A 15,154-nucleotide genomic window follows, 5' to 3' on the forward strand; every position below is an offset into this window, starting at 1 on the left:
CTCCTCCTGGGCACTGGGCACTGACACGCCCCATCCCGAGCCCGCTCTGGGCAGGACAAGCGCTCCGGAAGAGGCACAGGAGCTCCTCCTGGCCCGGCCGGGCCTCCCCTCCTCCTGGCAGGAGCGGCACCGCGACTCACCCGCCCTGGCCCGCAGGGACAGACCGGCCACTGAGAGGAGAGCCGACCGCGTGGCCCCCCCACCCGGCCGGCCACCACCTCTGCGCAGACGGAGCTTCCCTGTGGCACCCTGAAGGTAACGGCACCGGCAGGGAGCAGAGAAGGGGCTGCCCACACGGAGGACGCCAGGGCAGACACGGCCCCGAGCACACAGCTGGACCGGCCGCCTGGCCCAAAGCAGTGCCAAGGGTGTGCGGAGGAGCCCTGGGCCCCCCCGGGGGGGGCAGCACACAGACCGGCCCAGGACTTGGCTTCCCTCTCCAGCCCACGCAAAGCCCGGGGGAGACTGGGGGGGGGTCTTGGGCACATGCCGGGTGGCATCTGTGGGCAGGGGGTGGCGGCTCTGGAAGGGACGCTCCGACGCCCACAGAGCCTTTGAGGCCGCTGGCGGACTGATGGGCTGAGCCGTCCATCTCTGTCTCCCCCCTTGGCCGGGCTGCGGGGACAGACAGATGGCTTCTCTTTCTGGTCTGCGGCTTGCTGGGGAGTTAATCTGGCGGCACAATGCGATGGCCGTTGGGAGCAGGTGTCTGGCTCGCCCGTGATTTGTGGCCTGGGATGTCTGGGGGAGAGAGAGAGAGGGCAGGCCCCTGCGGCGGCTACCACCGCTATGGCCGGCCGCCCCGACTCCTCTTCTGCCCGGCTCTGCCCCTGTGCTCGGGAAGGCAGGTCCAGTCCCAGCGGTGCCTGTTCAGTCGGCACAGCCGACGCCCGACCTGGACATGTCTCCGGCAGCCAGGAGGGGACGCCTCCCGTTGCCTGGCCGTCCTGCTGAGAGGCCAGGGGCTGGTGAAAGCACACAGACATCTTGCACCAAAACCTCCAGGGCACTTTCTGGCTTGCAGGGACGGGAGAAACACAGGTTTGCCCTGAAAACGCCCATACTCCGGACCGTTTGTGAGTGCAGCCATTCCCACCATCCCGCACTGCAGGGTGCAATGTCCCTCCGGGGGCTGGCCTTAGACAGGGCTGCCACCACACACCCCAGGTGGAGGGCTTTTGTTTTCTCTGGTGGTGGTGGTGCCTCGGCTCCCCGCTCTGGGCAGGGGATGGGTAATGCGGCTGCCGCTCGTCTGTTTCAGGCCGGGAACCCCTGAGCCCAGCCCCCCCTCTGCCCCCCCCACTGAGCCCCTTCTCGGCCCCTGGCCATGGGCAACTCGGGGGGCAGGCCCAGCTGCCTGGGGGTCAAGAGCCAGAAGGCAGAGGACTTCCTGAAGGACTCCTACCTCAAGGACGTGGGCCTGGATGCCGGGGCCCCCTCCGGGAGGAACAACGCGGAAGGCCACGCGGGCCCCCCGGAAAAGCCTCCCCTCGCCCCGGTGGTGATCGAGAATGGCTGGCCCCTGGCCCGGCAGGGCAGCCCCCTCCCCAAGCAAGACAACCGGGACGTCCAGGTGCAGAACTGGAGCCTGAGCAGCAGCAGCAGCAGCAGCAAGCCCCTGCTGAAGGCCCACCTGGAGGCCGCCTGGAGCCCCCCGGGAGGCCTCCTCCCGTGGAGGACCACCGCCAGCAGCAGCAGCTGGGCCTGGAAGCCCCTCGAGGTGACCGAGGTGACCGAGGTGACGGAGACGGTCGTGACGGAGATCGTGGAGGTGACCGAGTACCCCGGTGGCGGGGACAAGAGCCAGGAGCCCCTGGTCACCAGGACTGTGAAGGTGCTGACGGCGGCGGCGGAGTGTGCAGGAGGAGCCCGGCCGGAGGTTAATAGCGGGGCCCGAGGAGGAGAGCCTGCAGCAGAAATGTTGTAGCTGAGAGGGGGGGAAAGAGAGAGAGAGAGAGAGAGAGGTCCGTCAGCCAGGAAGGTGGTGGTGAGGTGGGAAGATGAGAATGCTGGCCTACCTGGCAAGGGCATGGTAAGGATCCAGGACAGCTCAGTCCCGCTGGCACTTGCCGCTGGCTCTTGGGTCAGGCAGAAAGGCCAGGCTCTGCCTCCAGGGGCCTCAGTCCCCCTCCACCTCAGCTGCCTTTGCAGGTGGCTCGCTCTGGGCCAGACCAACTCCCCGGGGGGGGGGGGCCTTGAGCGGCAGCCGCCTGCGAGAGTCCCCTCTCCTGGGAAGGCGGGCACCAACCACCGGCCTCCTGCCGCCAGGCCAGGGCCTCCCTTCTTCCCACCCGAGAAGCCGCTCCCTTCCTCCCCCTGCCCCGTGGACCTCTTCCCATCCCCCTGAGTGGAGTGCCAGCCCAGCAGCAGTCCACCGGGGACGCTGGCGGGTGGGCGACTTGCTCCAGGGAGGGGCTCTGCCCGGGCTGGACCCTGCAGCCGTGGCTGCCCCTCCGCGGGCACCTGGGCAGCCACAGCCCTCTGCCAGCCATCCGCGGGGGTGCAGAGTCAGCGCCCAGCTGCGCCTGGCTTTCCCTCACAGCCTGCCGCCGCCTGAGCGGGGTGGGGGGGTGGGGAGATGGAAGAGCCCCGGCCACAAAGGCAGGGAGAGGAGGAGGAGGAGGAGGAGAGCGAGCGAGCGAGCGGGAGAGCAAGAGGGGCGGCCTCTTCTTGGGCCACCAAGCCCTCCGGGTGCCCGGGGCGAGGGGCAAGAGCTCCTCCAGAGGGGAGGCCTGGAGCAGAGCGGATGACACTGTGATGTCCACTGTCCAGGACAAATCCAACACTTTCTCAGTCGCAATCTCAGGCAGGGTTTAATCCAAAAGTACAACGTTTATTCAATCCAGCTATCACCAGATAACACAACGTGTTTCTCCAAACAAATAGAGGACTGATAAAACCCACTCTGCTAATGGCCTGCAGGTGGACATAACAACTCCAAGCGATCTTAAAGATACATTACACCACAGACACACAGTTGCCAGCCTCCAGGTGGGGCCTGGAAACCCCCCGGAATTGCAAGGGATCTCCAGGCGACAGAGAATCACAGAACCGCAGAGTCGGAAGGGGCCTCCAGGGCCATCTAGTCCACCCCCCTCCACAAGGCAGGAAACCCACAAATCCCTCCCCCTCCACACACACACCCCCAGTGGACCCCTGTTCCACACCCAGAAGAGGGCAGGAAACCTCCGGGATCAGTTCCCTCGGAGCAAAGGGCCGGTGCAGAGGACGGAAGCCCCTTCCCTTCCCAAAGCCCACCCTCCCCAGGGTCCCGCCCACCCCAGACCTCCAGGAATCTCCCACCTCAGAGCTGGCGTCCCGAGGCCGCGGGAGGAGCCGTGCGGTGGGGCACGAGGGCAGGGTCCCTCCCAGGGCTGGCCGCTCACCCTCTTTCTCTCTGCAGGCGCTGGCCTTCCTGGGAGACCGGCGGAGCCCCGAGGAGCAGCAGCAGGAGGCCCAGGAGGCTTTGGGGAAGCTGCTCGCCTGGGCCGGGGACCTGGAGGACCTGGTGGCCAACCAGAAAGCCCCCTCCTCGGAGGCCAAGGTGGTGAAGGCCCAGTTGCAGGAGCAGGAGGTGAGCCCCGCCCAGCCCCGCCTGGCCTCTGCGGCTGGCCTCCTCCTCGGGAGGTCTCGTCGGAGGAAGCCCGGCCGCCCCTGGGAGGAGGCCAACGTCTGGCTGGGTGGGTGGGGAGAGCCTCTGCTTGGCCAGGCAGGAGGCCCCCAGCGGGGTCAATGATCCCCCACAAGCCTCTCCAGCTTAAAAAGGACCAGGCCGTGGGGGGGGGTCATCATGGGAAAGGCCCATCATCATCATCATCATCGGCCTGAGAGGGGCCCCCGGAGAGCCGCCTCCAGTCTGAGTAACGGACTGGGGGGGGGGGGCCCCATGCCTTTCACAACTAGGGTACCCAGGTTTTTTTCTCCATATGAGAGCTTGTGTCGTTCCCCCCCCCCCAGCCCCCGGGAGAGGCTGCCGGGGGATTCTTGGTGCAGCACCATCCGTGTGCAGAGCAAAGCTCCCTCTAAGCTGTGGAGTCCTGTGAGCAAAAATTCAACGTTGTGATCTACTGGCACTAAAGATGTGAGTGAGCAATTCGGCTGCTGCATAAATTAGCTTGCTCTGGAGCCCTCCTTCCTTCCTGAGCTGAAACAAAAAATCTGTGAGCCGGAGGCTAAGAAGCTGTGAGCTAGCTCACACCGACTCAGCTGAGAGGGAACACGGATGGCCACACAGGCAGCGCTGAGGAAGGAGGACTCCGGCCCGGGCGTCTTGGGCTTGCGCTGGGGATGGGGATGGGTGGGCGGGGGCCTGCCTGTGTTCCTGGAGACTTTCTAACCTGTGACAGAAGGCACTACTGGGTGCACTGCGAAACAGACACCCAGCCATGTAAATAACAGGAATCTGAAAAGCAGCTATTGGCTCCACAGGACAAGGAGAAGAAAACAGCACTGATGGAAGCCAGCCTGATAGTTCTTTCTCACTGTTTTGCAACTGTATTTGTTTGTTTATTCGATTTCCTAAATTAGATTTGTTGGACTGCCCTTCCCAGCAAGCAGGGACCAAGGCGGCTTTCAACAGATCACAAATAATGCAGTGAAAACAAACATTGAAATGCCCCTATAACGTATCAGGAAATAAAACAACACACTTCCCAAGATGGTGGAAGAGATGTTCAGTTCCCACAAGCCACCTGGCGGGGAGGGGGTTGTGGAGGGTGGGTTGTGCGAGAGAGTGCCAGAGGTTATACTGGCCCATCACTGTCCTCAGTCAAACGCCTGGCAGAACGTCCCTGCCTCGCATGCCAGATCCGGCAGGGCCTGCAGATATCTTCCTGCAGAGAGTCCCACCAGGTAGGGGCCCTAGTTGAGGGCAGCCGGATCTCTCAGGAAGCTCTTATTCCCAGAGCATAGTGCTCCTCCGGGGGCATGCCGAGAGAGGTGGTCCCAAAGGTATGTGGGTCCCTGACCTCTAAAGGCCTTGAATCGGAGGCAGCTTTTTCTGCATACTGTTTTATGTTCTTTCTGGAAACAGACTTGAACTGCGTAGGAAGGAGCAGAACAGAAATGTTTCTGATTCATAAATAAATATTAGACTTGCTGGGAGCTCGGGCAAGGTCAAAGGGGCGTTTTAGCGGCAGTCGCCAAGCCCCCAAGAGACTCTGTGGGGCTCGTAGCCGGAGGCGACAAGTCGTGCTGGCTCCCAGGCAAGAGCCAGGTGGTCTCTGGAGCTCGCACCACCACCACCACCCCCCAAACCCCAAACCAGCCCAGCGGACAGCCTTCGACGTGCAGGAACCGTGTGGGATCCCCGTCGGCAGAGAAAGGAGGCTGCGTAGGATCTATGGAGGGGAACTCAAAGGGGAGGGAGGCAGAGCTAAGGCCCACCCCCCAAGTCCTTTCATGGGCCGTCCCCCACCCCAGCTGAGCTGCAGTGCAGTGTGAGGATGCCGGCCCTGTGCGCGTCCACCCAGCTCGCCGCTGCTTCCCCCGTGGAGACGGCTTTTCCCACTGCTGCGCGGAAGAGGCCAGGGAGACTGAAAATATAATTAAGAAGCTAAAACAGTGGAATAAAATAGAAAATAGAACCAGGTTGAAAGCCACAGGCAGCAATAACACCAGATGGAAAGAGGAGCACCCGCAGCGGTTCTTTGATCCATGGACGGGCTCCAAATGGACGGGGACGGAGCAGCCGGGACGAGGTTCTGGGTCGGATGGAAACATCTCTCCATGCGTGATGGTGGTGGCCAGAAAAGAGAAGCTCCACTCTAGGGATCAGTCAGAAAGGGATTGGAAATAAAATGCCCGGGGCTGGGATGTAGGTCTCTGGTGCGGCTGCATCTGACAACTTGTGAAGGTTTCTGGTCGGCCCCCCTCAGAACCATAGAGCTGGAGAAGGGGAGAGAGCGGCAACCAAAGCGAGCAAGCAGCTGGAATGACTCCCCTGTAAGGAAAGGCCAAAGAGCGAGCGTGGGGCTTTTGGGTTTACAAAAAGAGATGCCTAAGCAGGGTATGACAGAGGCTGATAGGACTATGCATGGGGTGGAGAGGGAGGGAGGACTTGTGCGTCCCGCTCTCACAATGCTACAACTCAGGGGCACCCAGTGAAGTTGATAGACAGGACAATGTGGCGTGTCTCCCTCAGGAAGGCATTTTAGAAGGTGTGTGCTCTCACTGAAAACGCCCCATGACAGAAAGGGATTGGCCACTTGTCTTGTCCTTCGTGGGAAGCAGAAGCATCGCAACACGCGGTGTGTGTGTGTGCGCATGTGTGCAAGCCAGCCAACCTGGTCCTGCAGATCAGCAGCCCCCCCCCCGCCCCCATTGGGCAAGGGGAGCAAAACTGAGGTGTGGGCAGACTTCCCGCGGAGTGAGGGGCAGGCATGTGGCGCTGCCTTATGGGAAGGCTGGGAGACCCTTGAAGGTTAGTCCACAGTATCCAAAGGGCCCCTGTCAGGCGGGCAGCCCCTGGCACTCGGGTGGGGGGCCTGAGGGGAGTCCAGGGGCCAGAGTGCCCTGAGTTCACCTGCCGCTCCACCCTCTCTCCCTCCCGCAGCTCTTGAAGCGGCTTCTGGAGGAGCGCCGAGCCCACGTGGAGAAGCTGCTGCAGGCTGGACAGATGCCCCTCGAGCTGGCCAGCAGGACCGACGGACGCGAAAGGAACGGAGGCCTCGCCGACCTCCGGGAGAAGTGGACAGCCTTAATCCAGGGGGCAGAAGCCAGGTGAGCCCTAAAGGGGGGGCCTCCTCTTGAGCCCGGCCCTCTACATGTCCTGAATCCCTCTTACTCTCCTCCCCAGAAATCTGCTGAAGGTGGCTGGTATGGAAACTATTAGGAGACTTAAAACTAGGAGAAGCGGTCAGAAGCAGTGGCTTAAAACACCCTAAAAAGAGCACGACAGTCGTGCAAAAGCAAACAGAAGCAGCGGCAGCAGCGTGAAGCTGCTTAAATGTCACTTGGCAGCCCCGGAAGCCATGTGGGGCCAGGGGGCTCTCTGGAGCCGACAGAAATTTGGCTGCCGCAGTCAGTACCAGCAGAAGCCTCTCAGCAGCCTTCAAAGGCAGCCCCACGCAGAGTGTGCGGCAGTAGTCTGACCTGGATGTGATCGGAGCCTCAGTGACCGTGGCCTGTCCTTCCTCCTCAAGGAAAACACACAGCTGGTGTACCAGCTGAAGTGGGTACGGGACACTGCATAGATTTAGCTATGCCAGCTCTCACAGCCAGCTGGCAAAACCAGTCTCTTTTGCTCTCATTTGAAAGATGATGACGGAGGGCACAGAGAGAGAGGGAATGAGAGAGAGAGAGACTTGCCCAGAACTACCCCACGAATTGCAGGCTGAGGCCAGCCTTTGATCCCATGGCGGGGGTGGGGTGTTCCCTTCCTTTGCAGCCGTGGTGGCCTTTGAAATCCTTTCACGGGAGTCATTCATGCACTTACTGGCTCTGCTCCGCTTAGCTCAGTTTCAGAGCCCCCCCCCCAATGCCTGTCAGAAGGAGAGGGCCCTTCCCGTTTGGAAGCTCTGCTAGGTGGTTCTGCCAGTGCTCCCCAGCGGGTGGGTCCGGATAGATTGCCGCGCCAGTTCCCGGCCACCGTGGAGCCTCTCACAGCTCAGCTACAGCTTCTGGTGCTTGGGAGAGCCCCAGAGGTGGGGCAGAGGGCCCCTGGCACAGAACTGGGGTCCTGGAGGGGACCCAAGGCTCGTGTTGAGCTTCCAGAGAGCCCGAAGACCAGCCAAGTGGGGAGGGAGAGGGGCAGGTGTGGGCAAGACCGTGGCCAAGAGTGAGCCTTCACCCTGCCAGAGGCAGAAGGAAAGGTAATACCCCCTCCCGAGCACAAGGAAGGGGGAGGCAATTTTGCCATTCGCCCTGAGGGACTGAGCAGTCTCCATTGCACCACAAGCCTCCTTACACCTGGATGCTATCTTGAGCACATGTTGCTGAGACTTCTCGGGAAGAGCCCCAGCCACTGAAACGATTGCAAAGGATGTTTCTAACGGCTTTCATCTTCAAGAACTGCCCGCCTCTAAATCTCCATGTGTATTTTTAAAAATTCATTTTACAAAATTTATATCCCTCCTTTCTGCCCTCACAAGGGCCACCAAGGTGGCTAACAAATTAAAACACACACAATAAACCACACTTTAAAACCATTAAACCCACCCAAAAACGCCATGAAATTAAACCAGAGCAAAAACAGATACAAACAAAAACAATTGCGTGTCATCACCTTTTTCTTTTGCCCTTTCTCAGTCTGTTGTGTTTATATATGTTGTGCACACTTTTTATTTTCTTATTAAACTGCTTTTCATTTTCAGTGCTGTTAGTGCTGTCCCTGTGAGTGACCCATGTCGAACCCTCTGTCTGGTCCACACGTAACCAAGAGTGGCAAGGGGTAGGGGGCGGTGGTAGACCCTACTCCCTTAACAGTGCAGGAGTACCAGATCTCAGTCCACTTGCTAGTGCGTGCAGGAGAAGAGAGAGAAGAAAAGGCCGCGCCGCTCCTTTAAGTGGCCTGCAGCAGAGGGTGCCTGGCCTCAAGCCCTCAGGCAGAAGACATCCTAATAATTGGTTACCAACCTCCAGATTGTGGCTGGAGATCTCCTGGGATTAGGGCTGCTCTCCAGAGATCGATTCCCCTGGAGGAAATGACTGCTCTTGGCACTCTACCTTGCTTAAGTCTCCCCCCCCCCAAAAAAAAAAAATCCCTGCCCCGGCAAGGCTCCATCCCCAAAATCTCCAGGAATTTCCCAACCCAGAACTGGCTACCTTGCCTAATAATTGACTTGATGGTGGCCGTGAGAGAGAGAGAGACTGACTGACTAAATGTGGGAGTAGAGAGATGAAGAGAAAACGCCCAACTGAGTGGGCTGCTCAGGACAGCAGTGGAGCTCAGCAGTGGACAGCAAGTCTGGGAGAGCCGGGGTTGATTCCCCCACTCCTCCTCCACTAGCACCTGCCGGATGACCTTGGGCCAGCCACAGTTCTGTCAAGTTCCTCATCAAAGGCTCCTAAGTAAGCTCAAAAATCATGGGATAGAAGGACAAGTCCTTTTATGGATCAAAAACTGGCTAGTTCATAGAAAACAGAGAGTGAGTGTAGGTGGGCAATTTTCTCAGTGGAGGGTGGTAAGCAGTGGGGTACCGCAGGGATCAGTACTTGGTCCACTGCTTTTTAACTTGTTCATTAATGATTTGGAGATGGGAGTAAGCAGTGAAGTGGCTAAATTTGCGGATGATACAAAGTTGTTCAGGGTGGTGAAAACCAGTGAGGATTGTGAGGCACTCCAAGGGGATCTGTCAAGGATGGGCGAGTGGGCGTCAACATGGCAAATGGGGTTCAATGTGGCCAAGTGCAAGGTGATGCACATTGGAGCCAAAAATCCTAAATATAAATACACATTGATGGGGTCTGAACTGGCAGAGACTGAACAAGAGAGAGATCTTGGAGTTGTAGTGGATAACTCACTGAAAATGTCGAGACAGTGTGTGACTGCAATAAAGAAGGCCAATGCTATGCTGGGAATTATTAGGAAGGGTATTGAAAACAGATCAGCCAATATAATAATGCCCCTATATAAATCAATGGTGAGACCTCATTTGGAATACTGTGTGCAGTTCTGGGCACCACACCTTAAAAAGGATATTATAGCTTTGGAAAAAGTGCAGAAAAGGGCAACTCGAATGATAAAAGGGTTGGAACACTTTCCCTATGAGGAAAGGTTAAAGCGCTTAGGGCTCTTTAGCTTGGAGAAAAGACGACTGAGGGGTGACATGATCGAGGTTTATAAGATTATGCATGGGAAAGAGCAGGTAAAGAAAGAGGTACTTTTCTCCCTTTCTCACAATACAAGAACTCGTGGGCACTCCATGAAACTGCAGAGCGGTCGGGTTAGAACGGATAAAAGGAAGTACTTCTTCACCCAAAGAGTGATTAACACATGGAATTCACTGCCACAGGAAGTGGTGGGTGCTACAAGCATGGACGGCTTCAAAAGGGAATTAGATAAGCATATGGAGCAGAGGTCCATCAGTGGCTATTAGCCACAAGGTATAGCTAGGGGCTCTGGGGCAAGTGATGCTCTTCTTGGTGCTTGGGGGGGGGGGTCAACAGTGGGAGGGCTTCTAATGTCCTGGCCCCACTGCTGGACCTCCTGATGGCACTGGTATTTCTGGCCACTGTGTGACACAGAGTGTTGGACTGGATGGGCCTTTGGCCTGATCCAACATTGGCGTCTCTTATGTTCTTATGTTCTTAAGAGCTGTTCTCTCACGAGCAGTTCTCGAAAAGAGCTCTCTCAGCCCCACCTAGAGCCATAGAGTTGGAAGGGACCTCCAGGGTCACCTAGTCCAGCCCCCCTGCACAATCTCCTCCAGGTTGAAGTCCCACCTCCCTCACGGGGTGTCTGTGGTGGGGAGGGGAAGGGAAAGGAGATTGGAAGCCGCTCTGAGACTCCTTCGGCACAATCCGCTGAGCTGAGTGATTCCCCTGGGGGATGGGATGGGGGGGGGTCCAGCCAGCCCCCCTCCCCCTCGCCGACCCCCCTCTCCTCTCTCTCCTCCCAGGCACAGCCGCTTGGAGCGGATCCTCCCGGCCGCTCAGGCCTTCCAGCAGTCGGCCGAGGCCTTCCAGGACTGGCTGAGCAGCACTGAGCGCCACCTGGCCCAGCTCTGGCACGCCAACGGGGGGAGCCTCAGCCAGGCACGGAGCTCCCACCAGCAGATCCAGGCAAGGGCAGGGGGCAGCCCCAGGGGGTCACCGCAGGAGGCCCTGGGGAGGAATCCCCGGCAGGTCTACAGACTGGCACACGGGCACTGGCGCTGCCGCCCCCCCCCCCCCCCCCCCCCGCCGTGAGGAGAAGCAAGAGGACGGGCGGCTCTGCCTCTCGACTGACAGACTTCCTTCCAGGCCTGGCTCAGCGCCGGTCCATGTGGGCCCCCCTCTGAAGCAGCCCTGGCTGAAAGAGCAGGGGAAAGGGACGGGGGGGGGGAGCATCGGCCCCCGACTGGGGAGAGCTGCTGTAGCCCCCCCTCAGCTTCCTCTGCCTCCCGCAGGAGCTGAGCCGGGAGATCCAGGCCAAGGCGGAGGCGCTGGAGGGGGTCCTGGGCCATGGGCGGCAGCTCCTGGAGATGGTGTCAGGCAAGTGCTCCCGAGGGCCCCCGCCCCGGCCCCAGAGCAGCGGGGGCTTGGGGGGGTAGGACGGCCCTCTGTGCCCTCAGGCCAAGAGGGTGGGTGTGTGTGGGGAGTCTGCCGGCCCCAGCCTGGGCACCAATGTTCCCTCTAAGCTGTGGAGTCTTGTGAGCAAAAATTCTGCTTTGTGAGCTACCAGCATTAAAGTTGTGAGCAGGTGATTTGGCTGCTGCATAAATTAGTTTGCTCTGGAGCCCTCCTTCCCGAGCGAAGACAGAAATCTGTGAGCCGGAGGCTAAAAAAATGTGAGCTAGCTCACACTAACTCAGCTTAGAGGGAACATTGCTGGGCACTCCGTGGCACGTGAATCCGCTCCCTCCGGAGAAGGGATGCCTCCGTTCAGGCTCCGTTCAGGCTCACACAGCACCCGGGTGTGTGTGTGGGGGGCTTTCTGTCCTGAGAACACCCACACCCCCCCCCCCCGCGCCCCCCCCACACACCCACACACACCACGCCGCCCCGCCACCCTCTGCGGGTGAGACCAGGGGACTGGCCTGCCACGGAAGCCCCCCCGCAGGGAGGGCGCGATCGAGCCACGGGGGAGGGGGCGGCTGCCGACTCGGGTGTCTCGGGTGTCTCTCGGGCCCCCCTGCAGGCGAAGAGGCCCAGCTGGCCCAAGAGAAGATGGACTCCCTGCGGATGCGGTTCCTGATGGTGGGCCGGAGCAGCACCGACATCCTGCACCGGCTGGAGCAGACCTTGGAGGCCCCCTCCCGGCTGGAGCCCACCCAGGAGGCCCTGGCCCTGTGGCTGGGGCGGAGGGAGCGGGCGCTGCTCCCCCCGGGAGAGGGGCCCGGCCCCGTCAGCCCGGCAGACAGAGAGAAGGTAACAGCGGGAGGCGGGGGTGGGCTCCGCTGGCCTCCCTTTCCGGGCTGGGGGGGGGCAGGGTTCCTCCGAGCCCAGGCCACCGTCCCAGCGCCTTCCACTCCCGAGGGCTCCCGAGGGCCTCTCCAGCGGGGCACGGAGGCGGCTGGGGAGGCCCCAAGGCGGGGGTGGGGGTGTCTGTCTGGAGAGGCGGCCCTGTGACCCTGTGCACCTTCCCCCCCCTCGGAGGAGGAGGCTCTGGACTCCCCGTGGATCTCCTCCAGCGCCCCTCCTCCGGAAAGGGCTGACTCGGCCGGGCCTGTCTTAGTTTGAGCAGGCTCTGGCCTCGGAGCTGGCCCACACCTCCCGCCTGGGCAAGCGCTTGGAAGAGCTGGGCCAAGTCCACCTGGATGCCCACGCCGTCCACCAGCAGATCGCCGATCAGAAGGTTGGCACCCCAGGAGGGAGGGAGGGAGGGAGGGCTGAGGAGGCAGGAGCGGGCGAACCCCGGCCCCAGGGGTGGCCCAAGGACTGTGCCCGGCGGGGGGGGGGACTCGCTGGGCGCCTGACATCTCAAGGTGTTGTGGGCACGTGGCCTCCGGGTGCCTTGCAGGCGGGCACGGGGCTGGTGGGCACCATCCCATCGCAGCCAGACTAGGCCGCCCCCACCACCACACACCCCACTTCCCCCCCACCCAGGATCAGGAGCGCACGCTGAAGGTCCCGGGCGCTCAGTTCCCCGCAGGGAGGCCAGGCCTGGAGACCCGGAGGGGGAGAGAGCTGGCCTTGTCCCACCCCGGGTCTGACTGGGCACCAGGCGGCTTCCCGGGTTCTGGCCACGCCCTGTGGAGCCCAGACGCAGCAGCCCCCCCGAGCCAGCCGCTGGAGTCAGGCCGAAGGGGGCTGTTCCCACGAGGCATATGGTGCACAAAAGCTCTTTCGGGGGGGGCCCCCTCCCGACCCCCCCCCAGCAGCGCGGCCCCTTCCCGAGAATGATGCTGCCCACCCGGCCTCTCCGCCCGCAGCTCCTGTCCGCGGAGATCCTGCACCACCATGGCCTGGCGGAGCGGCTCGCTGCCATCGCAGACCCCCTGCTTGGCTCTGGCTCCCCAGCGGTCGGGGAGCAGCGGGAGCAGCTCCAGGTGAGGCGTGCGGGCCCCTGCGGGGAGCAGAGGACGGGGCTCTTGCAGGCCGCCTGCGGGACGGCGGGGGAACCCTCTTGCGATGCCCCAGTCAGCCACCGGGGCTCAGTTTGGTGTGGTGGTGAAGTGCACGGACTCTAATCTGGGAGAACCGGGTTTGATTTCCCACTCCTCCACTTGCACCTGGCTGGATGACCTTGGGCAAGCCACAGTTCTGACCAGAGCTGTCCTTGAAAAAGAGCCGCCCCACCCACCTCACAGGGTGTCTGTTGTGGGGAGGAGAAGGGAAAGGAGTTTGTAAGCCGCTCTGAGACTCATTTGAGTAGTGAAGGGTGGGGTATAAAACCAACTTTTCTTCATTGCCTTCTATGAGGACATGTTTTTAATTTGGTTGGATCCAACCCACCATCTCATTACAGGGCATAGAAATTCAACTTTACTTTCTAACATTAGGGAAGATGCTTTGCAAATCAGCATGATGCACTCTTCACTTCCTCTGACTTGGCTCTGTAAATGAGGGTGAAGAGAAAGAAGGAAATTAATATCACTAAACTGGAAAACTAATAATCTGCAGACTGTATTAAAGCATTCTTATAAGATTAAGAAATTTAAGAGGCGAAAGTTTAGCGATGGATATTGCCTATTAAAATGAACCTGACTGTGAATATACAAAAGAAAATGTCACCTCTGATACTAACATGCCATATAAAATTTTGCTGCTCCCTCATTGCCAATAATGCCTTAAATTAATTCTCTTGCTGTTATATATATTTTTATTGACTGGTTCATAGCTGTAAATCAATTCCGCTTTAATATTTGGAAGCCAGTTCTGTTTTAACATTCCCAAGTGAGAAAAAGGGAGCTCTTAAATATTCACATTAGAAAGAGGCATGCCTTTAATGGTTTTCCACTGCCATGATAAAAGGTGCGCCATCTTCTTCCATACCACATAAACAATATGTGACCCTTCACTTTTTATAAGGATGACTGTGTGTGAGCTGATCAATGATTGATAATCAATAGCTGGTCTAGTAAAAAAAAATGGCAGCTGGTTCCCCACTCCTCCACTCGCACCTGCTGATGTGATCCTGGGTCAGTCACAAACTCTGATAAGAGCTGTCCTTGAAAAAGAGCAGTTCCTGTCAGAGTTCTCTCAGCCCCGCCTCCCTCCCAGGGTGTCTGTTGTGGGGAGGGGACGGGAGAGGAATTTGTCAGCCGCTCTGAGACACCTCTGGGTAGTGAAGGGCCATGGGGTATAACTCCAATCTCTTCTTCTTCTTCTTCTTCTTCTCCAGAGCCGCAGGTTGGGGGGGAGGGCGAAAAGCAGCTCCCCTTTCCTGACCCAGACCGGGGGGGCGGTGGGGGGGCAGACCCTCCTCCCCAGGGAATTGTGCAGAAACTGAAGCTGGCCAGCCTGCCTGCGCCACCTGCCTGCCCGCCTGCCCGGGGTCGAGAGAGGCGGAGGGCGCGGTGGTTCAGAGACCTCCCACCCATGATCGTGTCCAGACCGTGCGAACTGATGGCATTGCTTTACTCTGCCCTGGTTGGACCTCACCTAGAGTTGTGGGGCACCACAACTTAAGAAGGCTAGTGCTCCCTCTAAGCTGTGGAGTCTTGTGAGCAAAAATCCTACTTTGTGAGCTGCTGGCATTAAAGTTGTGAGCGAGCGATTGGGCTGCTGGGGCCAGCAGAGCTGAAGGGCCCTCTCCTCCCCCCCCCCCCACTCTCTGCCTGCCCTCGGGCTGCCTGCCACCCCCTGGGTATCCCCTTGCTAAAGGTAGCCCGGTAGTGGTAGCGTCTGCTGGCACCCGGGCTTCCCCCGCCATGGCTCCCTCCCTGCGGAGCGGGCTCCCTGAGGAGAGGAGAGGAGAGGAGAGGAGAGGGGCCGCTGTCTCCAGATGTCTGAGGCACTTCAGGGCCCCTGGATACTCTGGGGCTTTTCCTGGGGGTCTGAGCTGCAGGCACCTGGGGTGTTCTGGTGCTTCACCTGCTGGTGGGGCTGCCTCTCCTCCGAGGGGGAATGG

At 59.8% G+C, this 15,154-nt stretch overlaps 1 protein-coding gene across 1 annotated transcript; it reads left to right on the forward strand.

Annotated features, from left to right (window-relative positions):
• The first annotated feature begins 1,327 nt into the window (after positions 1–1,327).
• On the forward strand, positions 1,328–6,724 carry LOC107115284. Its single transcript, XM_015416961.1, has 3 exons — positions 1,328–1,879; positions 3,404–3,574; positions 6,554–6,724. Exons 1-3 carry the CDS (start codon positions 1,328–1,330, stop codon positions 6,722–6,724), a joined length of 894 nt encoding a protein of 297 aa, XP_015272447.1.
• Positions 6,725–15,154: the final 8,430 nt, after the last annotated feature.

This window comes from Gekko japonicus, unplaced genomic scaffold, assembly GCF_001447785.1.
Source record: "Gekko japonicus isolate JY-2015 unplaced genomic scaffold, Gekko_japonicus_V1.1 scaffold505, whole genome shotgun sequence".
Lineage (NCBI taxonomy): Eukaryota > Metazoa > Chordata > Lepidosauria > Squamata > Gekkonidae > Gekko > Gekko japonicus.